At 35.9% G+C, this 26,202-nt stretch overlaps 1 protein-coding gene across 1 annotated transcript in view; it reads right to left on the reverse strand.

Annotated features, from left to right (window-relative positions):
* Nucleotides 1-26,202, reverse strand: part of LOC145283917 (vitamin D3 receptor B-like) — a 176,458-nt gene that overhangs the window by 26,355 nt on the left and 123,901 nt on the right. Inside the window, exon 2 of the mRNA XM_080133018.1 lies at nt 6,053-6,319. Coding sequence (XP_079989144.1) covers nt 6,053-6,319 — 267 coding nt within the window. The remainder of the gene's footprint in view (nt 1-6,052; nt 6,320-26,202) is intronic.

The raw sequence follows: 26,202 nt of genomic DNA on the forward strand, positions 1-26,202 counted from the left end.
GGAGCAATGGTTAACGTTGCACGTTTTTTTTCACAACTTTGCCTCAACGGTTCGGGTTCAATCCTCATACTTACTTCTTTTTTTTTTAACCCCCCCCCCAAACACCCGGGCAACGCCAGGTACCTCTCGCTAGTACATACATAAAAAAAATAAAGGCTTCCTTCAGTCTTAACAGACTATGGATACCCACAGTAAGGGTGCCTGCACATGACATTTTTGTGGCAAGAGTTGCGCAATCTCCAACCACCCCTCCCCTGAGTCGACATTGTTGAATACCAGTGGCAAGTAGAGGTTCAGAATGACTGGAAACAATGCTGAGATAAGCGGAGAGCACATAAAGCGCCTAGAATTCCCAAATGGTCACCCATTTGGTACTAGCCAGGCTCAACGTTGTTTAACTTCGGTGATCTGACGAGAACCGGTGTCTCAACGTGATTATGCCGTACAAACAAACACACATTCATATAAACATACATACATACATACATACATTTAAACAGACAATTGAGATTTATATTATAGATAATTTGTAAGAACAGGATTATTAAAATAGAAAACAAAAAACAAGGCTTTTCTACAGACAATTTATATAAATATATGAATTTATATGACGTACACGGTTTGAATGTACATGGCTAAAAGTAAGAACTGTGAATTTGTGCTTATGTATGGAGGGCTTAGCCTACATGTGTAAGGAGAGAGTAGGCATTTTAATTTGTGCATGTCTGGAAACTACCTCTCTCCGACTTACGACCCCTAAAGGTAGAATCATAAATGTGAATTCTATAGAAATTGCGATGACGAATAGCCGGATTGGTTACTGAGTGACCAAACAACCATATTAGCATTGTTCTCCGTCAGAGGAAATATATTTGTTGTTGCTACACAATTTTTCCCCAATGGTATCAGAATAATGAATGACACGCCCATAATATGCACATTAGAAGGAAAGGGGGAGCGAGGGGGGGCGCAGGTAATTACTTGCTTGATTTATCATAACATTTAGAAATTAACATTATGTTGGGGGCACACCCCTACTACCTGGAATAATGAACTACTCCATGACGCCCCTTCTGTACATGACATCACTTCTGGGTAACGAGAACCAGTGAGTTTGAGACAAACATGCAGAGAGTAAAAATAATAAACAGAGAGACCCACTGGAAAGTGAGAAAACTTAAAGAAACAGCTCACATAACAACCTACTGAGCAAACCAAGCATAGAGCTGAATGCAATTTGGACACCTCTGATAGAGAGAGAAAACCTTGAATAACAACATAGGTTTAACATTAACAAAAACCAACTAAAAATTGTCCTAGTGACATATGGCCGAGTTTACAGTTACCCAAAGGTGCTGAGTTCAATCCTGAACGAAGGCAGTGAAAAGTAACATTCAAAACAGAGAATCAGCAACTATGTCCCAGAGCCTAGCTGGAGTCCAAAAACGGTACCCCCATAATAATAATAAAGGGTTGGGTTCGAGACTCCTAACAAATGGTTCCCCAGTTCGATACAAAACACCTGATGAAGGCTGGAGGGCAAAACGGCCGAAACGTTGTGACTATAACAACCAAGATGAGGAAGTCAGTCCGACAATCTCAATAAATGAAAACACCTCATCTCAAAAATACAGACAATTACTATGCAGAGAGTATGTTCATCACATCTAGTCCAGCAGTGAGCAAAGATATTGCTCAGTTATCTCTTTTATGTATTTTTGTTAATACATGTTTATTTAATTGGTACTGTGTCAATTAGTCAAATACCAACACCACAACACATTATTAAAATTCAAATTAGATAGTACAAAATATAAACTAAACAAATCGAAAACCTCCTCTCTTCCATTGATATACACAATGCCCCTAACAACTTATCTCCCCATGAGGAGAAAGTTATACACAAGGTTAGTTTTTAATATACAAACAATCCAGCTCCTTAAAAGGAGTAACTTTAACTTTAAATCGCCACTCTTCTATAAAAGTCACTTCATGTGTGTGTGTTCGTGTGTATGTGTGTTCGTGTGTGTGTTCGTGCGTATTCTTTCCTCATAGTCTCTGAAACGGCTGAGCTTATCTTGCAAATTTCACACAAAGGTAATTTATATTTGTGACAGTTGTAATGAAAACAGGACAAGAGATTCCGTCTATGATTCAGGGTCAGAGTACTGAGCTCTTCAGTGCAAGCCTGTCTGTGGGCTCTAAAATACCTCGCTCCAATATGTTTCCTTCTCAGAGGAGCAGGCCGTTCCACATCAGTCTCTGGATGAACACATTTTTTTCGGTGCTAGTCTTTCATCTGTCAAGAATTCAGGTGTTGGCCCATCCGAAGTGTTTGATGGAGCCTCAACAGAGACAGTGCCATTAGTGCTATGATCCTCCGAAGGGGCTTCAGTGTGGGTGTCTGTCCTCAGGAGCTGTCCACGGTCCCGGTACGACTCCGGCAGGTGCTAGGTCTCTTTACCTCATCCACCAAGAGATCGATCTTAGTATAATGTGCATGTTGTCTCAGAAACACAGTACTGGGTCAAGAAAGTCAAGATGGAAGCGAAACTCCTGGCAAACTCCGTCATTGGAAAGGTAAAAACCTTTCATGTGGGGTGGCATTCATAGCAGTACACAATAAGGATCAAATGTCAATGCGACAGGAAGGAAATTTTCCCAATTATCAATCGAACATCCGTTATTTCATGCAGCCAATTGAACGGTCTTCCAAATAATGCCGTTATATCTTTCACATTAGCCGTTACTCTTAGAGTGGTAGGGAGTTGTCCGGCTTATAGCTACTCTGTAGAAATTGTCGAGGCTGCCCTTATATAAAAGAAGCCCCTCAGTCCAAATGTATATAGGCAGTGACTCCAAAGATGGCGAATAGCGAGCAGAGGCATTGTATTATTGTAGTAGCTGATATGTCTGAGGAAGGGAAGGCTAAAGGAAACCGTGAATATTTGTCGACAACAGTTAATATATATAGGTTCCTTGTTTTGCTTGATAGCGGTCCTTTAAAATCAAGATCGAGTCTTTCAAACGGTTGTGTTTTTTTTATTAAAACGCCAGATTTGGGTTTATAAAACCGAGGCTTTATTGCAGCACACGTTCAGCAGGAATTTTTAATTTTTTTTCTACCTCCTCCACTGAGAAAAGCAAGTTTCTACACTTCACAGCATGAACCATTCGATTAATGCCCGGGTGACAGAGATTGTTATGTAGTGTTCGGAGTTCGTCCCCGCTTGATGCCGTACTCTTGACAGTGTATCAACTGTTAAGTTCTCCTTGCCAGGTCGGCAGCTGATGTCAAAGGAGAAACAAGATATTTCAATTCTCAACCTCGCTATTTTCTCATTCTGTATTTTACTTGTAATCTTAGAGTTGAATATAAAAGCAACTGATTTTTGGTCAGTAATAAGTTTAAAGTGGCATCCGATCAGGTAGTGTCGCCATTTTCTTAATGCCTTGACTATGGTGTAGGCTTCCTTTTTTTCAGCCGTGAGAGGGTTCTTGAAAAAAAAGGCTACAGGATGATTAGTTTGTTTCAAAGAAGCAGCAATAGCACAGTCTGACGCATCTGTTTCAACAACCAGAGGAATATTTTGGTCTATTGTTGTAATTGCTGATTTCGCAATATCCTTTTGCAGTACCACGAATGCTTTATCGGCTTGATGAAACAGAGGAAACGTCTCCACTTGTGTTAATGGACGTATCTTTTCTGAGAACGATGCAATCCATTGGGAGTAGTGAGCAAATATGTCCGTAGCATGTCGAAAGAAAGCCCAATCGATTTGCGCCCGGTGCTATAAAACCTTTGCTTATGGTATACCCCAATAAGTTTATTTTGTCCAGTCCAAACAAGCATTTGTTATCGTTTAGGGTAAGGTTGTATTTGTCGGCGGTGGACATGAACTGTCTGAGATTTTCGTCAAGTTCTTTTTTATTAAGGCCACATACTGTGATGTTGCTAATGTACGCAAATGTGCCTTCCAGTTTCTCATCCGTTATGATTTGATCAACTATCCTTTGGAAGCTGGCTACCCCATTTGTAACGCCAAAAAAAACCTTGAGAAATTGATCTAGTCAGCCGTTAGCCTTGAAAGCTGTGTATAACTTGTCTCTAGGTCTAATGGCGATCTGACGGTACGTGCTTTTCAGGTCCAGAGTGCTAAACATACAATGTTTGGCTATTTCGCCTATCATTTCATCTATCCTGGGTAGTGGGAAGGAGTCCAAAAGAGTAAATCTATCTATGGTTTGGGAGTAATCTATGATCATTCTCTTTTTATGGTTTTTCAGAAGTGGTTATAACAACCTGAGCCCTCCAGGGTGATTTGCTAGGTTCAATTATACACTCGTCGAGTAGTCTTTTTATCTTATAGTCAATGAAATTTTTATTATTATAAGAAAAATGTTTGCTTCTAACTCCTATGGGTTTGCAGCTTTCAGTTGGATTTTCAAAAAGTGACGGGTACTGGATTTTTGCTGTCGCCAAATCCACAAATTTTCAATGTGGGCATTAAACCACCAAACGGAATTTCAATCTGTGAATGTTGCTGCAAAAAATCGTGTCCCAGTATTATTTCGCAACAAAGGTTTTTAATTTAGTGGTTTTATAGGAAATGTCATTAAATAGTAAGTCCACCAAACAATAACCACTTACTTGTGCAGACAATGACGCGTTTGCCATTGTTACCCTGCTGGGTGAGGGGACAAAATACAATTTGTTGGTTTTTACCAAGCTTTCTTTGATAAAATTTTCTGAGCTTCTGGTATTGAACAAAGCATTCGTATATTTCCAGTTAATTTTCACTTTCACAACAGTTTTTGAAAAGCAGTCAGGAGAAGCGGCTAAAGTTGCAGATGTATTTTGACGAGTGGCTTTGTATAGGGTTTTAGAAGACTTGCATACTTTTGAAAAATGGCTAAGTTTTCCACATTTATGACAACGTGTATCTCTGGCAAAGCATGAAACTCATAGGTGTTTAGATAAACTGCAAAAATAGCAAGTGTCCCTTTTTAAAGTGGCAGTGACCGATTGTTCTTGAAGCTTCGTCGAACTATTATCATAAGCAGAGTTGTAGGAACAGGGTTAGGGTTAGCACGGCACCCACGGTGTCTGGCTGTAAATAAGAACTAGACTGCTGTATAGCACATCCGACGGTATAGACTTACTCGTAAGCTGTTCTGAGTGTAAGGGTCTTATTCTGAAGAAGATGTTGTCTTATCTAAGCATTATGTCAGCTGTTAATATAGGTGTCCAAAATGTGTTGCTCTTTGGCCTCTAATACCGTCATTAGGTAGAAGTTGCAATCTTTGCCCAGTGACCGAAGGCTCTTAAGGAAATGGTCCAATGTTTCACTTGATTCTTGTCGGCGAGTCGCAAGTAGGTGTCTAGAAAATATCTCATTTTTGAGCTTTATGTATATAGCGTTCAGTACATCAATTGCTTCTTTGTAAATAACGCAATCCAAAATAATTTTGTTGATTGTGTGAGACAGGTAGTTGATTAGGAGCGGACGCTTATTGATTGGACATCCTGGTCTTTCTGAACGTAGAACCTTGATGAAATTTGTAAGTGTCTCGCGTCAATCTTTCCAGTACTTGTCGGCTGAATTAGTTTCTGGATCCTGTGGTCACTCGCTCCGGTCGCATTAATTGTTCCATTCTTAATTGAATAAATTGTAATGAAAACAGGAAAAGAGATTCCATCTGATAATCTTTTATTCAATTAAGAATCTTACTACGCATCGGAAATGTACAGTTTTTATAGCTTGGAGGAGATAATCCATATTCACAACAGCAGTGTTCTTAGATAGGTTTTGTACAGAAATCTATTTGATAAGTATAAGGGAGAAAAGACTATTTTTAAGATTGGATTTTTTCGATTTTCGATAGCTATCGGATGAACTTCTGTATAAAACATATCTATGTCAAATTTGCAAAAGATAAGACTCAGCCGTTTCGGAATCTATGGGGCAGGAAGAAACACATACACACACAAAGTGACATTTATATAATAGTATAGATAATAAATTCAACAATAATATGGGTATGAGATTACCTTGCTGCCTCTTGCATTACGTCGGAAAAAAGCCTTACAGGATTCACAGGTGACTGCATCAAAATTGTATCCAAGGGCCATATCGCCACAAACTCGGCAACGCTTCTCATCTTTGATTTTTTTCTTCTTGTTACTAGAAGTTTCATCTTTATCTGTTGAAGGATCCGTAGACGAGTCAGAGATTCCAGAAATCTTGGCTTCATCGAAATCATTCGGACTCAACAAACATTCTTTAATGCTGATTTCTGGGGAAGTCAATGGTGTAGCCTGTAAGGACAAGAAAAGGAGAAAGTTATAATGAATCAATTTTTTTTTTCTTTTCTTAACATATAAAAATATTAAAGTTCTGAATTTTTTTTAGTTTCGTTTGGTTGTTTTGTTTTACGGCATATCAACCCTTTTGGGGTTATTTAATGCCGAATGCAGTTATTTTGGAAATAATAATCAGTTATTTTGCAGGTTTTTATTTTTCAAGCTCTTTGTATCTTCAATCACTAGTTTGCAGTGTTTGGTTTAATTCTTTTATAGCGGATTTTATCGTTTTTGCTTCCTGCCCTGCAGAACATGAATGAGTTTTGCAATGGGAGAGGGAAAAGTGTTACAGTATTAATGTTTGGTACATTTTAAGTTAGGAAACCAGTCAGGAAGTGGGGGAGATAAGAAAAAGTAAAGGTAAAAATGGGAAGAATGAAAAGGGGGAAACAGTGGGTTGTTTTTCTTTTTTGGTTCTTTGTTTTGCAGAAAATTAAGTTTTGTAAAAAGGAAGTAGAAAAACAAAAAACATCAATGTTAGGTGTATTTCATCTCAGGAAACCAATATATTCAGACAGCCTAATCTGGTAGCACCAGTGACTTTTTTTATTTTTTATTTTATTTTTTATTTATGAGAGCTGATTGTTTATATTACTTGTCTTGATAGGGCTATTGTTCTCATCTTGATTAAAAGGGAGATAATCCCCATGTCGATTCTTTATTAGAGTTACCTCCCCTTTGTCAGCTAATTTTTTTCACACTAACAAAACTACAGCTATAAAACAGAGAAAACTCCAAGAATACAAAAATATCTACTGAACCAGTAACTTTTCTTTCTTTTTCAAACAACAACCAACATGCCTCAAGACGGTCGAAGACCAAACCGACCGAAACGTTGCACAAATAACACTCGCGATGAGAACAATAGTCCGATGAAAACAAATAGAACAAATAAAATTTTAAAAGAACTAAACAGCTTCTTTCCTCAAACTACTTTCCTTTAGAACTCTTCCCCCTACTCTCTGGATTTCCTGACTGTACTAACATGCAGAAATTTAAATGTAATGTGAGCAAACACCTTGCTGCACAACTTCCCACTTAGGATGACCCTATAAACCTGGCCCTTAAAAATAGAAATAAAATTTATTAATCAACCTGACAAATAAAAACTTTGATTCTAATTATCCAATTTTCATTTGTTATGGCTATCCCATGATAGTAGCAATAAACTAACATTGCTAAAATTTATGTCAGTTTCATAATAATCATTTTAACGGAAAAAAATCAGCTACAGTGATGTGGTCTAAAATGCTACCAAAGGCAAAATATGTTGCTCTTCTGTAAATTAAACACTTAAAAAAATGAATAAAAACTTAAAATAAATACATATGCCATACGTTTGAAAGCCAAATTACAATGCAATATTATGAAAATAAACAAATATTTACTTGTAGAAAACTAATATTTCTGTGCTATACGCCATCTTCAGAACTTCATTACATTTTTTCATTTTTTTTTCCTCGCCATTATGTTAAATTAAAGAAAACAAAAAAAAAAAACAGTTGGTAAAGAGTTAGTGTGTTGTTGTTGTTGTCTGTGGTGTCATTTTGAAATGCCGGAAGAATGCTTTTGATGAATGCGATATGAAAGTCAGGGTTGTGTTTTGCATGATAGAAATGTTGATTAGATTTTGACATAAAATATGTATGAAATATAAATAGGGGGTAGTTTGCTTGAAGCATTGTGTGAGATAGATATATAGAAGAGATTTAAAAAACTATCACAATGCGAGGAATGGAATGTAGTTGATGTTGCGGAAGAGGGACGAAAACAAGTGACAATTTGCAAATCAATATATATATATATATATTATATAATAGAAAAATATGAGCATGAAAAGTAAAACATGGAAAAGTAAAGGACTAGTTGTTAATACTGGAAAAGAAAAGGACAAGATATTTTAGTAAAAAATATAATAAATTTATAACTTAAAATATTGCAGCATTAAGAATTAATTATATAATATTATAAATTGAATTAAAAAAAATTCTTAATGCTGTAACATTTTAAGTTAAATTTATTATATTTTTTACTGTTATACCATCACCGAATACATCATATTGAACTCAGGCCTATAGCCACATCTAGAGAGTGAATATTGTGAGAGCTATTCCAATTATTATTAAGCCTCCCACTAAAAAACGCACACATGCTTACATGCTGGCAAACGCACTGCAGTAGGGTTCGGAAGGAGTGCAATTAATTACTCGGATTACCAATATATACCGAGTGCACAAACAAAATGGTGTTTTCTATGTTTTGATCGAGTGCAGACTTGCTCTTTGATAACATTTCCAAAAACATTACCTATGTATAAGTCGACTCCCCAAAAAAATAACTTTGAAAATGTCTCCCAGAAATTCGAATTATACATAAGTAACTTTAAGTAGTCTGGAAAAAAAATAATGAACATAAGAAAAAATTGTACATTTATAAAGAGACTAGCGAGGGGTACCCGGCGTTGCCCGGGTGTTTGGAGGTGTGTGTGAAAACTCGGTGGGGGGGGGGGTAAAATAATAAAAAAAAATGTTTTGGTAGGTAAGTATGAGGATTGAACCCGAACCCTTGAGGCAAAGTTGTAAATTAAAGTGTGAAAAAAAAAGTGCGACGTTAACCATTGCCCCACCGCGAGATGCTAACGGAAACATGTTTGAATTTATTTAATTACTTGGATTTGGCAGGTGCACGTTTTAATGACTTAATGAGGTCAACTTTTGACTGCGGGGTAGCATTTCATTTAGTGCGGGAATGCTTCCCCCCCCCCTCCAAGACGTTGGGGGTAGGGGGAAACATTATAGGAAAAGGCCTAACCTACATGTGGCGAGTGAAAACTGGTGAATATTTATCTTCCCGAAGTCAAGCAAATTAAATAGACAGGCGAGCTCCGTTGTTAACTGTGAGATATTACGATTTACATGTGATATAAAAAGTTTTAAAAAGTTGTGAACCGACTGACCGCTTCTCTGACAAAAGCCTTTCTTGGACATACACAAAAAGCGAACATACATTTTCACTTTTATATATATAGAAAACATTAAATTTTCGTTTACATTCAGATATCTCAAGTTGAAATTGTAGAAAATTTCACTATATTCACCAATTTTTCATACCCTTGACTAAGTTTATTCTTCATATGTGTTAAAAAGCAAGACACAACCCAAAAGAAAGAGATTTTTTTTATGAATCACCAAATACCAAGATCGTTTAAGCATAAGGGAGAACATGATAGATATATTGTCAGTTGAATGATGAAGAATATTATGAGAGGATTGAAAATGATGATTTAAATGAACAAAATTTAATTACTTATCAGGACAAGTATTTATTAATATGGGCTTTGAAAATGCCTGTTATAAGCCATAGGGAAGCAGTTTCATAGTAATGTGCTTCACAGATGCAAAGTTCATAGAAATTCAGGTTTAATGTTAGGCACAAATAAGAAGGAAAGTTCTTTGCAGTTGTGATAAGAGATATTTTACAAAGAGGAACCAGAGATTAAAGTTCAGTCGAGCACTTTCCATGGAAATAACGAGAGAGCAGAGAAAGACAAGCAAGGACTCTTCTGTGAGAAAAAGGCTGTAGAGAGAGAAGAGATCATGTCTCGTTAGATTTCAAAGTCGATTTTAAAATGTGTCAAAGGCAAAAAAGAGTACCTTGCACAATATATCCCCAAATATGGTAACAGTAGGCCATCTTCTATCTATATATATATAAAAGCGAAAATGTGTGTTAGTATGTGTGTGTGTGCATTTTTTTTCTGTATGTCCGCCAAAGGCTTTTTTTGCCAGGATTCTCGGGGGGAGGGGGTATTACTATTTCTTATAACTTGTATTGGACTGAATGTACCCCTGGATAGACTCTGACCCTAAGATTGTCATGGACATGAAATATTTGGCTACACGAGTGATTGCTTTCCATGTAATAGGGACATCTACAAAAGAAGATCCTTAATTGTCCTATGTGTGCTTCCAATTAGCACTTACAGCAATACTTGCTCTCTATCGCCCCCATAACAACATTTACTACGATTGAGTGTATCTCTGATATAATTGACCGCATACTGTTTGCTCATTCCTCAGCCACCGTCACGTCTGTAGAGATTTCAACTTTCAGAATGTTGAAATCTCTAGTCCATTTAAACAAGACAGATGATGAAGGGATATTCTCTCATACAAGATGATAATATGTAACACTTACGAAACGACGTCATAAAAGTTTTTTTATTTCAACGACTTTTATCTCACAAAATTCTCGCTGTGAATTTGTTTTCTCTGCTACTTTTACTGCTACTGCTATTATGGCGTGATATTTGACATAGAAAAACCACCTGGGTTTTTAAACGCTTATTTTCGACTCTTCTAGTCCTTGCCTTCATGGCGTCATGCTATGTCACAGACTATTAATCTCAAGGCTTCGGGTTCGAGCCTACCTCCCTCCCAAAACTTTTTTACTGCTTTTTTTTTTTGTTTTGGTTCGTTTTTTAATATTTAAACAGGGTTTTGTTTTGATCTACCCCCCCCAAACACACACACCTACAAACACTCGGGCAACGCCAGGTACCCCTGCTAGTCTACAATATAAATCTCACCTGCCTGTTTAAATGTATGTATGTATGTATGTATGTCTACCTAAAACTTTCGACAGCGGCGACGGATTTTAACGAGATCAGTATCATTTTGAAGCTTGTCCCTTCGGACGACAAATATTGAAAAATTAGCCAAAACCATTAATTCCTTCACCCTCAACTGGGCACTTTTCTACAGGGTGCGGTCGCTTTTTTTTTTCCAATATTTTCGAAAGTCATCCTCTCTTTTCGATTGTCTACCCTTAATTAAAACCTACGTCATTCCGGTTTGGCGATGGGTGCAACAGCAAAGACGTCAGGTTTTTTTTCACATTCTTTGCCTCTTTCGTGGTATAGGTTCGAGCCTGCCTGCCTACTACCACTTTTTTTTTTTTTTTTTTGGCTCAACACACACCTCCAAACACCCGGGCAACGCCGGGCACCCAGGCTAGTTATTTATCATTGTAAAAATATTAATTAAATAAATTAAATCAGAAATATTATGATATATAGAAAAATTAGTCAGCAAATGTCAGTGTTTAAACAATTCTTTTCTGCTTAAAATATGAGCTGTTTTTATCAAGAAAATTTAGATTTATTTCGTATTAGGTTCGTTTCCAGATGTTTGTGCTTACCAGGCATAAATCTCCGATTACGATGGATATCGTTGCTTTGATGTAACACATTCTTCAAATTTCTGTTTACACATATTTGTATTTTGATAGTTTTTCAAATTATTTGACTGATGCGTTTTTCTATGTTGGTATTGTTACATCAATAGACATTTCCACCCCCTTTAACCATTGACTATAACAACATCTATATATACGCCATAATCGCGGGTTGACACACCAGTTTTCATCAGATCACCAAAGTTAACCAACATCGAGCCTGGTTAGTACCAGATGGGTGACCATTTGGGAATTCTAGGCACTGTATATGCTCTCCGCTTATCTCGGCATTTGTTTCCAGTCGTCCTGAACATACACTCCACTTGCTGCTGTTATTTAACAATGTCGACTCAGGAGAGGTGTGGTGGGAGATTGCGTACCTCCTGCCACAAAAAAATTCATGCGCAGGTACCCCTACGGTGGGTATCCATAGTCTGCCAGATACTGAAGGAGCCTTGTATAACTACATCTACACACTGGTTCCCATAAGATTAATAAAGTTAAGCAATATTTAGCCTGGTCGGTATTTTGATGAGTGATCATTTAGGAATATTAGTTGCTGTATACATATGTCACATGAAGTAATATATGTTCCCTTTCTGCTGGCTAGTGTGGAAATGAGGCAACTTAATGGTTCAAAGCAGCAATTGAAGCACAAGTTCCTATGCGGAAGTTCTATAACAAGTCTCACCCTTCTCAATGGTTTATTTCAACCCTCTATAGCAAGTGTCGCCCTTCTCAATGGTTTACTTCAACTTGTGTAGCAAGAAACATGCATTCCATTAATTCATCTTCCGCAAACCAAGTACAAATAGACATTGTAAGAGTGAAATAGTCGCAGCAAGAGAAGGTATATCAAACTAACCAGAAAACGCATCGTTGTAGAAGATAGGAACTTGCAATTTCTGGAAACTTCATAATAGTGTAATAAAGAAAAGGTAATCAATAATTCCTCCACTATTCAACAGCTGTAAACTCGCTTGCACGGCAACTGCCAAGGCTGAATTGCTTCCCCAGCAGTTCGCCTCCAACTCCACCATAGTGATACAAATCACTCCCTCCCCACACTTGATAATCTGAAAATCACCTCTTCACATGTCCGTGATATCACAAAAAATTTAGACACCTCCAAGGTGTGTGGGTTTGATCTCATCCCTGCTATACTAATAAAGAAATGCTCTCCTGAGCTACCCTCTGTGCTCTCCAAACTCTGCAACAAATGTCTTGCTGAATATTGCTTTCCTGAGAGCTGGAAAATTGCCTCTGTGGTATCACTATACAAGAATTCTGGAGAAAGAACTGACCCACTTAATTATCGACCCATCAGCCCTCCTCTAAAAAATACTGGATTCAGCATTAAATAATATGAAAACAACCAAACCAATCATTTTTGTAATCCAACCATATTTGGTAAAAATAAGCTTCAGTCTATGTTTGATTTACCCGCCATCTTTGAATCATAAATGTTTCACGGTTTTTATTTTATCATTGTCCAATAATATGCACCAAATGTGCACTTTTGTGGTGTAAAATTATCAATAATTGATACTACACTCCTCTCTTGGTACTATTCGGCTGTGATAACCCTCTTCAGTAGTTACGGAATATTCTAGGATTGTTTTGCTTGAGATTATCTTAGAGATAGAAATAAAAATCTGAAGAGTTAAGATCTATTCAAGTTCACACCTCCTACTGATGAAATGATCACTAAAGTGTCCCTGCAGCTATTCCATGGAATTATTTGAAGTTTGAAGAGGTCTAACTCCACCAGATTGTCTGCAAATGCCATTTTGCACATCTTATCCAAATGTGCTTGCAATGCAAAGGTGCATACCTGGAGCATATCATTGAATAGCGATACAAAAATCTGTGCCTAAATCCAAACGTGGATTCCATAAGCAAAGCTTCTTTCTTAGAACTTCACACCAGTGGAACTCTCTGCCACTTGCCTGTTTCCCACCTGACTACAACTTGGACGTCTTCAAGTCCAACATAAACAAACTCCTGATAAACTGCCTCCTTAAGTAAGACACTCTATCAAAACCCCCAATACTACTGATTACTACAATACTATCTCATTGATTACTGTACACGCAATAACCCTTATCCCTGAGTAGCCTTCAGGCTTTGATAAGTGGTGACCCCCATGTAAAAAAAAAAAAAAAACTGTTGAATATTCATTACTTAAACTTGGTGGACAAGTCAGTCATAGACTGCAGTTTATTTGTACCAAATATGGTTGAATTACTACGATATGAGGTGATTTGTGCTCATATCACTTATCGACGATCAAGAGGTCATAAGTATAGATTCTGCCCTGTTCTATCATATCTATTTTTAGATTCCTTTGGTGTCAAATATGATGTTCAGCCAAAGATTAAGTGATCAATTGTTTCTTCATATTTATCAGCATTTAGAATCTGACCCATTTCTTAGTATTTTTACCTGATAATTCCCAGTGAATTGGTTTTGATTTTGAGCTGAAATTATAACAGCCTATGTCTTGTCTTACAAGCCTGTTCATCGGAGTTTGTTGAGTACATAATGAGTACTGACCATGTTTTATTTTGATCTTGTCCATTCCTATTTGACTCCTATTTTCAATTGTTTTACTCCTTATTTTAGAGTTCTTTGTTAGTTGAGTCAACTTGGATGTCTTCAAATCCAACATAAACAAATTCCTGACAAACCGCCCCCTTAAGTAAGACACTCTATCAAATCTCCAATACTAATGATTACTACAATACTATCTCATTGATTACTGTACACGCAATAACCCTTATCCCTGAGTGGCCTTCGGGCCTTGATAAGTGGTGACCCCCATGTAAAAAAAAAGTTGATGTCTTAGGTAAATAAAATCTGTCTACATCTTCATTTCGGATGCTGCTGCATAGCATCATAGGTGAGGAATTTTATGAATGTTTCTGTTGATCTTCTGAAATTGTCCAATTGATTACATTAACACTAACTTATAATAGAGATTGCTAATATGTTAATAGCTCTGTTGGCAGTTTAGTTCTCAAGATGGCGCCTTTCATCTTTGCTTCCATCATGGATTTTGTTGCCTTCATTGATACCAAAAGCTATTTATATATTTCTTCCTGTTCCAGATTCCTCATCATACTTTTCCCTCATCAAGTTGTACGTCTGACAAACTAGTTGCCCCTTTTTTGGGCGGACTGACATAAGAATTTTGTGCTTTCTTTACAAATACAGTTATAATATTCAATCCTTTTCTTTCTTTTATCCATTTTCTGAACTTTTTGTTTTTGCAGAGGATGGGACATCCTATGGGATGCCAGATATTCAACTGCTATTTCAGAAACTCCAACCGAAATATATTTTTAGGTGAGAAAAAATTTCCTTTAAGCGCAATTGTTTTGATCTCTCTTGCACTTGGTTGACTGAGTATATTCACCAGGTAGTTATTTATAAATTCCTTTTCATTTGTCTTGTTTTTTGCCAAACCAGCTCCCAACATTGCCCTGCTTTTTATTGAAACCAACCGAGACCTCTTTTTAGTATCCTCGTTGTTCCCTTGAGTGCAATTTTCTGGATCTCTTTTACACTTGGTTCACGAGGAATATTAGTTAGGTAGGACTTCAGGTTCTTCTTCATAAGCCCTGTGGCACCTATAATAACTGGTATAATTGATATCTTTCTAAGATTCCAGTTTCTTTTCATATCATACATGAGACCTTGATATTTGGTCTGTTTGTCTCTTTTCGCTCTGCTCAGACCTCCATCATTAAGAACACTCACTTCAACCAAGGTTGCAACACTCTCTGACTTATTCCATATAACTATGTCAGGTTTCACAGCAGCATTTTCAAGGTAGGTGGCTGTAGGGATTACATGGTCATAATGTATGGTATATACGTCGTTTCCAACTGTTCTTTTAGGTTGATGTTCCCAGGATTTGCTGCTACACTGGATGTTTAATTTTTTAAAGATGATCCAGTGGAGGTACTTACATACTCCATCATGTCTCGCTGTGTAATAGTCATCCCATAAAAGAACCTTGCAACTTGATACCAGATAACTCACACTTTCTAATTCTGTGTGGCAGAATCTGCATTTGTTGTCATTAGTGAGACCTGCCATCTTCTCGAATGCATTGGTCATCAATCCCTGGTTTTGAGCAGCCATTATAACCCTTTCCTGATCGTGGTGGAGGGCTCCCCTTTTCAGCCAGTCCAAGGAACCTTCTTTGTCTGTGTATTCCTGGGAGAGTTCCTCCAGAAAATACTTTGCACGCTGATGTTGGTCTCACTCTTTAAGGTTCCTCTTTTGGAAGGTTTCGGTACATTTCTGCTGACTATCTTGCTATTTCTGTGGCAGGCTTGTTTAGTGTTTCAGCCTCATCTGTTAGACAGCCTGACCAAAATGCTTTCATGAGTCTAGTTGCTCCTGTAATCACTGAAATGACGGAGATCTTCCTAAAATTCCAGTTTCTTTTCATGTCGTACATAAGATCTTGGTATTTTGCCATCTTCTTCCTCTCAGCTCTGTTTAATAAGCTAGCATCTACTGAAACGTTGCAATTACAAACAAACAAAGGAAAGAAAGAAATAAAAATCCAAGTTGGCATTTTTTTTCTTTTTTAACAAAAGCATATATTACCGTTAGTCTCCCGTCTTGACACCACTTAAAAAGTCTCTCACTGCCACATGTCCATCTAGCCTGGTTTTTCTCCTTCCTCTAACCGCATGCCGGCTCATTCACATCCTTGACTTTACACGGCCATTTTTTTTTACACTTTGTTTCTCCTGACCACGGGATGCATTTTTCTCCTTTTTTTTTTGTCTTTTTTCTTCTTGCACACACTTTCTAATTTGCATATGCACTTTTTTGGCTGTTCCTGCTAATCTCTTCGCAAGCCAGCTATTCTTCGCTGCTGCTGATATTTTCCCATGCACTATGTTACACTACTAGGGTTGCTACTCTCACTTTCTTCTCCTATATCATTTCAGATTTGTAGCTTCTGAGTATGTTTGCAGTCAAATTGTTTCTTTCTTTCTTCGAAGTCAGCTTCAACTGAATTATCCCCCATCCTGCTTTCTTAGGTAAATAAAATCTGTCTACATCTTCATTTCGGATGCTGCTGCATAGCATCATAGGTGAGGAATTTTATGAATGTTTCTGTTGATCTGAAATTGTCCAATTGATTACATTAACACTGTAACTTATAATAGAGATTGCTAATATGTTAATAGCTCTGTTGGCAGTTTAGTTCTCAAGATGGCGCCTTTCATCTTTGCTTCCATCATGGATTTTGTTGCCTTCATTGATACCAAAAGCTATTTATATATTTCTTCCTGTTCCAGATTCCTCATCATAGTTTTCCCTCATCAAGTTGTACGTCTGACAAACTAGTTGCCCTTTTTTTGGTACTTGTGTAACTAACCGTCTGCTCAGCTTTGATCGGAACATGACGTCAGGCACTCGGGCTTGAGTAAGACACTGACGTAAGACACTGATCAATGCGGGGCAACGAAGCAGATGATCTTTTAGGAAAATAATGGGGAGGGGGAAATCAACAAAACCAGCCGGGAACTTTTCGACAGTTATCTTTTCGGATTCATGTGGAAACAGAAATTTGGTAATGATCCTTTTTTTTTCTCCATCTTAAACGATATGTCGGAAAACTACTCGGTTGGCGAAATTTCTTCCACATCCGCTGTCTCTTCTCACGCCACTTTGACATCATCTTATGTGACCATAGAAACGTCTACTCATTCCTTTTTTTCTTCTTGAGGGTGGGATTGTAGTATCGGTTCTTTGTCATGAGACTACCCTCCTAGGTATTACTTCCTCCTTTGTTTTATAGGAAGAGGGTATGAAATCATCTTCCCCTCCTTTAGTGATGGTGGAGGCAAAGTAGTATATATTCGTTCATCATCACACCATCCTCTCAGATGAGCAAAATTAAAAGGGAACATAATCTTGCTGGTAATTCTAATGTATCAAATTACATAAAACAATATCCACAGCTTTATCGTAATCAATTTTTGCTATTATTATTTTTAATTATTTTTATTATTTTACAGTAATATAATCCACTTGCCCTCTTAATTTATCCAGGTCAATATAGTCTGCCATATTACTGGCGTTCAGAGATAAACTTATTATATTGTCACAACCAATATTACAACAATTTATCAAATTCTCTCTTGTTTACCATGCTTATAATGGCTTATTTACTTTGGAATTGAGTTTATTATAAATTCCAACTCGTCTGGCGCTAATATGAATACTGTCACCGAACAACAACATACTGCTTTCTTAAGGGCATACCATATGATTTTGCCTAAAAGAATTCAAGCTTGTTTTAGAGGTTTCTTCTTTTGGAATAAACATGTAAGAGAATGTGGTATAATCCACTACCCCCTTTTAATGGAACAATCCAGGCCAAGATGGCTGCTGTACTTTTGTTGCTTGACAAAGTTTGGAGATAAGCCAATTATATTGTCAGAAATAGTGAAGGCAAATCTATCCTTACGGTTTCATTTATAATATTACTAGCTGGACGTCCAGTGTTGCCTGGTCATACACTACGCTTAAACATGATATTTTAATTTATGCAGATTGTGTATGTATCATTATAGAATCAATCCTCTATTGAATATTATATGTTACGACGATTTAATTTGTCCGGTGAACTAATTTGCAAAAAAATTTTTTAAAATGATAATGATAATGTCGTTCACCAAATTCCATCGGTGTTTGTTTGCACGTCAACTGATATTTGGGCTTGACAATCTTAAAAATAGTCTTTCTTCCCTTATAGATAAAAAGGGAAAATAATTTTACAGGGAAATATTTTACGTTACACCGGTCAAGATCACACCGGTGCAACGTAAAGTATTTCTCTGTAAAACTTCTTTTTATCTATAAAAGAAATAAAAACTATTTTTAAGATCGGATTTTTTTTTTGATTTTCGATACTTATTGGATGAATTTCTGTACAAAACATATCTAAGAACACTGCCAGACATATAAATTAGCTTTGTGGGAAATTTGCAAAAGATAGGTTCCAAAACGGCTGAACCTATGAGGAAAGAACTCACACACACACACAAAGTGACTTTTACATAAGAGTAGAGATACACACTATTACACACACACACACACACAGGGCTCTATAGACAAATTTATATTTAGTTGACTTTTTTTTTTTTTACACGGTGGTCACCACTTATCAAGGCCCAGAAGCTACTCAGGGATAAGGGTTATTGCAAGTACAGTACGTTAAGTTCCATATACACGTTTCCCTTCTTTGCTGTCGGGAACATATACCATATATTTCGGCGTATAAGGTGACTCTCAGATGAGACGAGGTACAAAGTTGGAGCAAATTTTTATAAATTTATCATTTTTTTTTACACAGTGATCACCACTTATCAAGGCCCAGAAGCTACTCAGGGATAAGGGTTATTGCAAGTACAGTACGTTAGTGTGGAGATTTGATGAAGTGTTTACTTAAGGGGGTGGTTCATTAGGAATTTGTTAACGTTGGACTTGAAGACATCCAAGTTGTAGTCAGGTGGGAAGCAGGCAGACATAACAGAGTTCCACAGGCGTGCAGTTCTAAGAAAGAAGCTTTGTTCATGGAATCCACGTCTTGACTTAGACACAGATAAAGAGTGGGGGAAATTTTTCACAGTGGATTCAGCTAGACGGGTGTTTTTCATGAAAGATTGGCGAGAGGGGACCAGAGATTGGAGTTCAGACGAGCACCTGCCATGGAAATAACGATAAAACAAGGATAGTCTCGCAAGTCTCTTCTGTGGGAGAGAGGTTGCAAGGTAGAGAAAAGGGCATCCCCCACTAAGCCACGAAGTCTATTTTGTAGTCTGTCAAGGCAGGATAGGCTGTTTTTAGCAGCTCCTGCCCAGATATGAGAGCAGTATTCCATCCTTGTACGAACTGTTTTTTGTTTACTAGCCAAATAGAAAAGTTACTAGCCAAGCCCACATGATTTTTAGAATATGACATCTTTGTTCTGTGATGAGTATGTACATCATAAAGATTTTTCTGTATATTTTTAAATAAGTGTAATTCTAAATATACAACAAATGAAGGTATAAACATTCTGTTATCTTCGGATGTTTTTTAAAACAGCCACTCGTTAAAAAAGAGTATATTGTTCTATTAAACTTTTATTGTTTAAATAATTTGACTTTGTTAAAAAGCATTTAAAACTACTTTGAAAGACCAAAAAAATGATACAGGTAGGTTGCAAAGTAACTGTTATAGGCTATGGTAAGATTTATTTGTGTTATATTTGAATTTTTACCACTTTTTGATGTGGTATCATTAGAAAAGCAATCTCTCGGACACATAAAAAAAATTACAAAAACATTATCAATTACTTTGTGTAGAAATATCGTTTTGTTTGAAGGGGGGGGTGTCAGATAAAAACCTTGCTTTCAACACTGTTGGTAAACTGCGCATGCGTGAACTATCATTACATTCTTTCGTTTTAAAAAGCTAAGTTTGCAACGTGATAGCATCTGTGTCCTCATGGTCCCATCGATATTGTGTTCGCTTACTAACTTAAGTTATGCGAGTTTGCAATATTTTTGCTTACAAAATTTTTGTTTTAGTTTCACTTCTGTTTTAGTTTTGCGTTTTTATTTTTTTTCCACTGACTGCGCAATGCTCTTGTTGTCACAATTTTTATATTTTATGTTATGATTGGACAACGCCCCCCCCCCCTGCTAATGTGTGTATGTGTTTGTATGTCTGCCAAAGACTTTCAACAGACGTGTCAGGCCATGAAAAAATTGGTATCATTTTAAAGCTCAATTTCTCAGACGACAAATACCAAAAAAATCGGCCAAAAACATTAATTCTTTCACCATCAACTGCTGGGCCGTTTTTTTAAAAAAGGGGGGGGGATCACTTTTTTTCGTCGACATTTTTGCAAGTCATTCAAACCTCGCGTCAACGACGTCGCATAAAACACGTTATTTCAACCGTCCGTGATGTCACAATCATGGTGTGCAGATCGATAAGACTGTTTGCTGTTTTTTTTTTTTTCACCTCCTTTTGCTCCTGTGCATTGTGGGTTCGAGCCTGCCTACTACTAATTTCTTTTTTTTTTTTTTGCGCTTGCAATTTTGCTTTTCTTTGTATATATGTATGTATTTTGTATGTCTTGCTAAAACTTTTGACACATGCGACCAACACTAACAAAATTGGTATCGTTTGAAAGCTTAGGCTCTCGGCCGAATAATATAAAAAAAAATGGCCAAAAACATTCATTCTTTCATTGTCAACTAGGCCCGTTTTTTTTACAAGGGGGGTCACTTTTTTCGTCAACATTTTGCAAGTCATTCAAGCCTCACGATGTCACATAAAACAGGTTATTTTGAATGCGCGATGTCACAACTGCGGTGGGCGCATCGATAAAACCGTTTACCTTTTTTTTAAAAACCTCCCTTTCCTCTTGTGCGTTACTTTTTGCTCAACCAACATCCTTACATACACCTCCACACACCTGGGCAACGCCGGGCAGTCAGGCTAGTTCAAAATCAAAGAAAAAAAATTGAATTTGTTAATGTCGACCAACAAAAACTGCAAATCGTATGGAAGACACTATAAAATCAAAGTTGACATTTTGCCAGGCATCCATCACGGCAAAATGTCGATGTTAATATGAACTCTTCAAATTTACCTCAAGCATAACATTTTATGAAAGTAATCCTCTCGAGAGTCGGGGAAGAGTAAATGTGAACTTTGAAGACAGTAAATATAAATTTAATCAATAAATAAATGAAAAAAAAACAAAAAATGCAGTAGCATTACAAGGAGAAAAATAACCCTGTAATAGAATTGATCCTCACCCCATAATTTGAATAGGATCATTGTGGAAAAGATTGACTGAAATGATAAAAACTGATAGAATTCAAACTAAACCAATAAAAATGTATTCTGATCAGCAGACAATCGTTATAATAAATTAGAGGCAGATTTTCTGTTAAGTTGTACAAATATTCTCAAACCATCTATAATATAAATCTCACTTGTCTGTTTAAATGTATGTATGTATGTATGTCGTATATGTATACTTTCGACAGAGGCGACAGATTATCACGAGATCGGTATCATTTTGAAGCTTGACCCCTCTAACAACAAGTATCAAAAAATTGGCTAAAAACATTTAATTCCTTCACCCTAAACTGGGCAATTTTCTGCAGGGAGGGGTCGCTTTTTCGCCAATATTTTTTAAAGTCATCCCCTCTTTTCGATTGACTAGCGTTAATTTAAACTTACATCACTTCCGGTTTGGCGATGGGCACAACAGCAAAGACATCACATTTTTCTTTTTTCCGTTCTTTTCCTCCTTCGTGATACGGGTTCAAGCCTGCCTGCCTGCCTGCCTGCCCACTACCACTTTTTTCTTTTTTTTTTTTTTTGCTCAACACACACCTCCAAACACCCGGGCAACGCCGAGCACCCAGGCTAGTGAAATCAATAAAAGGGACTGTTAAGGTGGACACCAGTATTTCGTTTAATGTAAACAGAAGGTTGGACGTTTGTTTACATATTTCACAAACGTTAAATGGGTAAAATATAATCATGTGATTAAAATTTAATTTAAATTGAAATGATTAACTATGTTTTATTTTCTAATTTAAAATTAAAATGATTAAATGTGTTTTATTTTATAACTAACATGGGCGCCTGGCGTTGCCCGGGTGTTTGGGTGTGTATGTTGAGCAAAAAAAAAAAAAAAGTGGTAGTAGGAAGGCAGGCTCGAACCCGTACCGTAAAGGAGGAAAAGAACGGGGTAAAACCTAACATTTATGCTGTTACGACCACCGCCAAACCGGAAGTGACATTTTTTTAAATTAAGGCTAGATAATCTAAAGGAGAGGATAACTTTAAAAAATATTGGCGAAAAAAGTGACTCCCCCCTTGTAGAAAAGTGCCTAGTTGAAGAGGAAGATATTAATGTTTTTAGCCAATTTTTCGATATTAGTCGTATGAAAGATCGAACTTTAAAACGATACTGTCTGAGTAATTTGGAAGAGACCGTAGAGGTCAAGTTTTTTTTAACTTTGACCCCTATTATGACCCCTTAACATTTATTGTTTTGGGCTCAAATCAAGTTATTAAGTTAGATCCATGTCCAAGGAACCTATATCTAAAATTTCAAGTGCGTAGACCCAAAATTGTCGGAGGAGTTTGGTAGAGTTCTCAAAGTCAAATCGTTGAACTTTGACCCCTTAATCGCCAAATTTCTGGCCAAAAACCGATCACATCGATTTTCCCAAATCTCAGTAACCTGTATATCAAATTTCGAGTCTGTAGACTAAAAATTGACAGAATTATTGCGTAGGGAAATGTACACATATACACAGACCTGTTCACTTTTATAGATATATAGATTAAAATTAAAATGATTAAATGTGTTTTACTTTATAATTTAAAATTAAAAACATTGAACAATAAAAATAAAATTTTAGGTACTTATGTATTTTTGGTACCATGTTGAAATAACATTTTGAAAGCCATTCTTAACATAAGGAAAGGAGAGAGTTTTGTAACTATTCTGTGCTTCCACCTCACAATTTAATAAAAAAAAAAAAAAAAATAGATATCGTGAAACTTGAATTTAAACTGAAAAAACTGTTTAAAAATATTGTGGTACCATCTGCCATCATATGCATCCGAGAATAATATCTACTGTTAAATTAAACAAAAACTTGGTGCTTATGTATTTTTGGTACTGCGCTCTTTCTAAATAGTTTTTTTCAGGTTAAATTCAAGTTTCACGATAACTTTTTTTTATTAAATTGTAAAAGTGGAAGCACAGAATAGTTACAAAACACCCTCCTCTCCTCGTTAAGAATGGCTTTCAAAATAATAGCGTTATTATTTCAGCATGATATAAAAAAATACATAAGTACCCAAAATTTTATTTTTATTATTCAATGTTTTTAATTTTAAATTATAAAATAAAACATATTTAATCATTTTAAAACTTCATCTTGCATTATATTTTTTTATTTGTTAAAAAACGTTGTTAATTTAAATTAAATTTTAATCACATGATCACATTTTCAATAATTATGTGATTATATTTAAACAAACTTCTGTTTATATTAAGGTAGATACCGGTGTCATTCTGAAATATATATATATATATATATATATATATATATATATATATATATATATATATATAATATAAAGCTGTGTGTGTGTGTGTGTGTGTGTGTGTGTGTGTCTGGTCACAAATAGACTCCTATATGGTTGACTATTTAAAAAAAACTGATTACATATAATGATAGAAGATGTATCGAGACACAGGAATGAGTAAGTTTGATCTGGCAGAACGGTGATTCATTAAAATTGTGGGGTCTGCGTTCGCGCCTGGTTCACAAAGTATGGAAATAAAAAATTTAAAATTTAAAAAAAAAAAAAACGTTTATAAGTGTTTTTGATATAGATGTACATAAGAATACTTTGATAAGTATGTTTTAACTTAAATAGGGATGGTATAATAAAATTGTGGGGTCTGCGTTCGTGCCTGGCCGCCATAGAATGGAAATAGGCACAAACTTTAATAAAGGCTTTTCATATCTATCTGCGTAAGTATACTTTGATAATTATGTTTCAGTTTGAAGAAATATGGTATAATAAAATTATGGCGTGTTCGTTCGCACCTGACCTCCATAGAATGGAAATATCTCACAAAGTTTAACAAGGTTTTTTTTTATATAGATCCACAGAATATTGTGATAAGTGTTTCAATGAATGAATTTGGTACAAAACATATCTAAGGAAATTCAACTAATTTGCAAACAATATTAAAAAATAATAATGATAATGTCGTTCATCAAATTCCGTCTGTATTTGTTTATAATAGTCTTTCTTCTCTAATAGATAAAAAAATAATTTTTACAGGGGAATATTTTATGTTACACCAGTGTAACATAAAATATTCCCCTGTAAAAATTATTTTTTTATCTTCAAGAGAAGAAAGACTATTTTTAGGATCGGATTTTTTTCGATTTTTGATACTTATCGGATGAATTTCTGTACAAAGCATATCTAAAAACCCTGCCAGACATATAAATTACCTTTGTGTGAAATTTGCAAAGGATGAGCTCAGCCGTTTTGGAACCTATAAGGAAGGAACTCACACATACATAAAGTGGGTTTTTTTCTTTTCTTTTTTTACACACAGGCATCACCACATTATCAAGGCCAAGAGGCCACTCAAGGATAAGGGTTAAAGAGTGTACAGTAGAAATTGGACACTATAGTAATCATTAGTAATGAAAATTTGGTAAATTTGATAACTTATATGGAACGGCTCATCAAAAACTTGTTTACGTTAGACTTGAAGACAACCATATTGTAGTCAGCCGGAAAGCAGGAAAACGGAAGACAATTCGACAGGCGTGCAGTTCTAAGAAAGAAGCTTTGTTCATGGAATCTACGTTTAGGTTTAGGCACAGATAAAGAGTGGGGGGAATTATTGATAGTGTTTACAGCTAGACGAGTGTTTCTTGTGAAGTGGCTTTTATACATAGAGTAGAGATACTCACCTTATAATGCCGAGTATTAAGCACTTCACTGACTAAGACATTATTTTATGTGATTATGAATATTGACACAAACTAGTTTTCATGAAGCATATTGTTTTTTGTTTTTTTTACATCATTTTTTATGCAGGGTGTATACGTTTATCTACATAATTATTTAGCATAAACTATTTTAAATGGAAAGAAAATGGTTTCTGCAACGATTATTCTTATTTGTGAAGAGTTATCAAGGAAATAAAGGCGTTCATCTGGATGTAAAGAATTCTTAGTATTGCTCTGGTTTCACTTTCAGAAAGTTTCCCCCAAGTGAATACATCTGGTTTCGTTTTTGTCATTAAGTCGGTTAATAAATAAAAGAAAAAAAAACATTTTTTTTTTAATAAGGAAGTAAAGAAACGCTTCAAATACTTTAACCTCAAATTCCATCTTACAAATTTTTTTAAAATATTTTTTTTTTTTTTTAACCAAAATTAATTTGCATAAAAAGTAAATAATTTATTTAGATTTTTGTTGGATTCCAAATTTGTAAAAACATCGAAAATATTTCAAAGTTTTTTTTTTTGTTTTTTTTTAGAACAGTACTTTTTTTTTTTTTTTTTTACTTGGGAGTCACTATTTATCAAGACACAAAGGCCACTCGAGGATAAGAGTTAATGAATATAAGGTGGTAATGTAGCAACTGTTAATGGTGTAAATTGGGTAAGAACTTGATTATTTATGTGAACGGCTCAACAAGAACTTGTTTACATTGGATTTGAAGGCTACTATGTTGTATTCCACTGGGAAGCAGTCTAGTAGAACAGTGTTCCACAGGTGGGCAGTTCTGGGAAAAAAGCTTTGTTCATGGAATCTGCGTTTAGTTTTAGGCACAGATAGAGAGTGGGAGAAATCGTTTATAGTGGTTGTAGCTCGTCGAGTGTCTTTTTGGGAAAGTTTGGCAAGTTTCTCTGAAAGTTTCTCTTGTTTTATTATATTTTATTTAAAAGGTTAAGAGCTACCCAATTTTAAGTGTTGAACGGATAGATTACAACCTAGAAA

The sequence above is a fragment of the Euprymna scolopes genome, chromosome 8 (assembly GCF_053919585.1).
Source record: "Euprymna scolopes isolate OS-2025 chromosome 8, ASM5391958v1, whole genome shotgun sequence".
NCBI lineage: Eukaryota > Metazoa > Mollusca > Cephalopoda > Sepiida > Sepiolidae > Euprymna > Euprymna scolopes.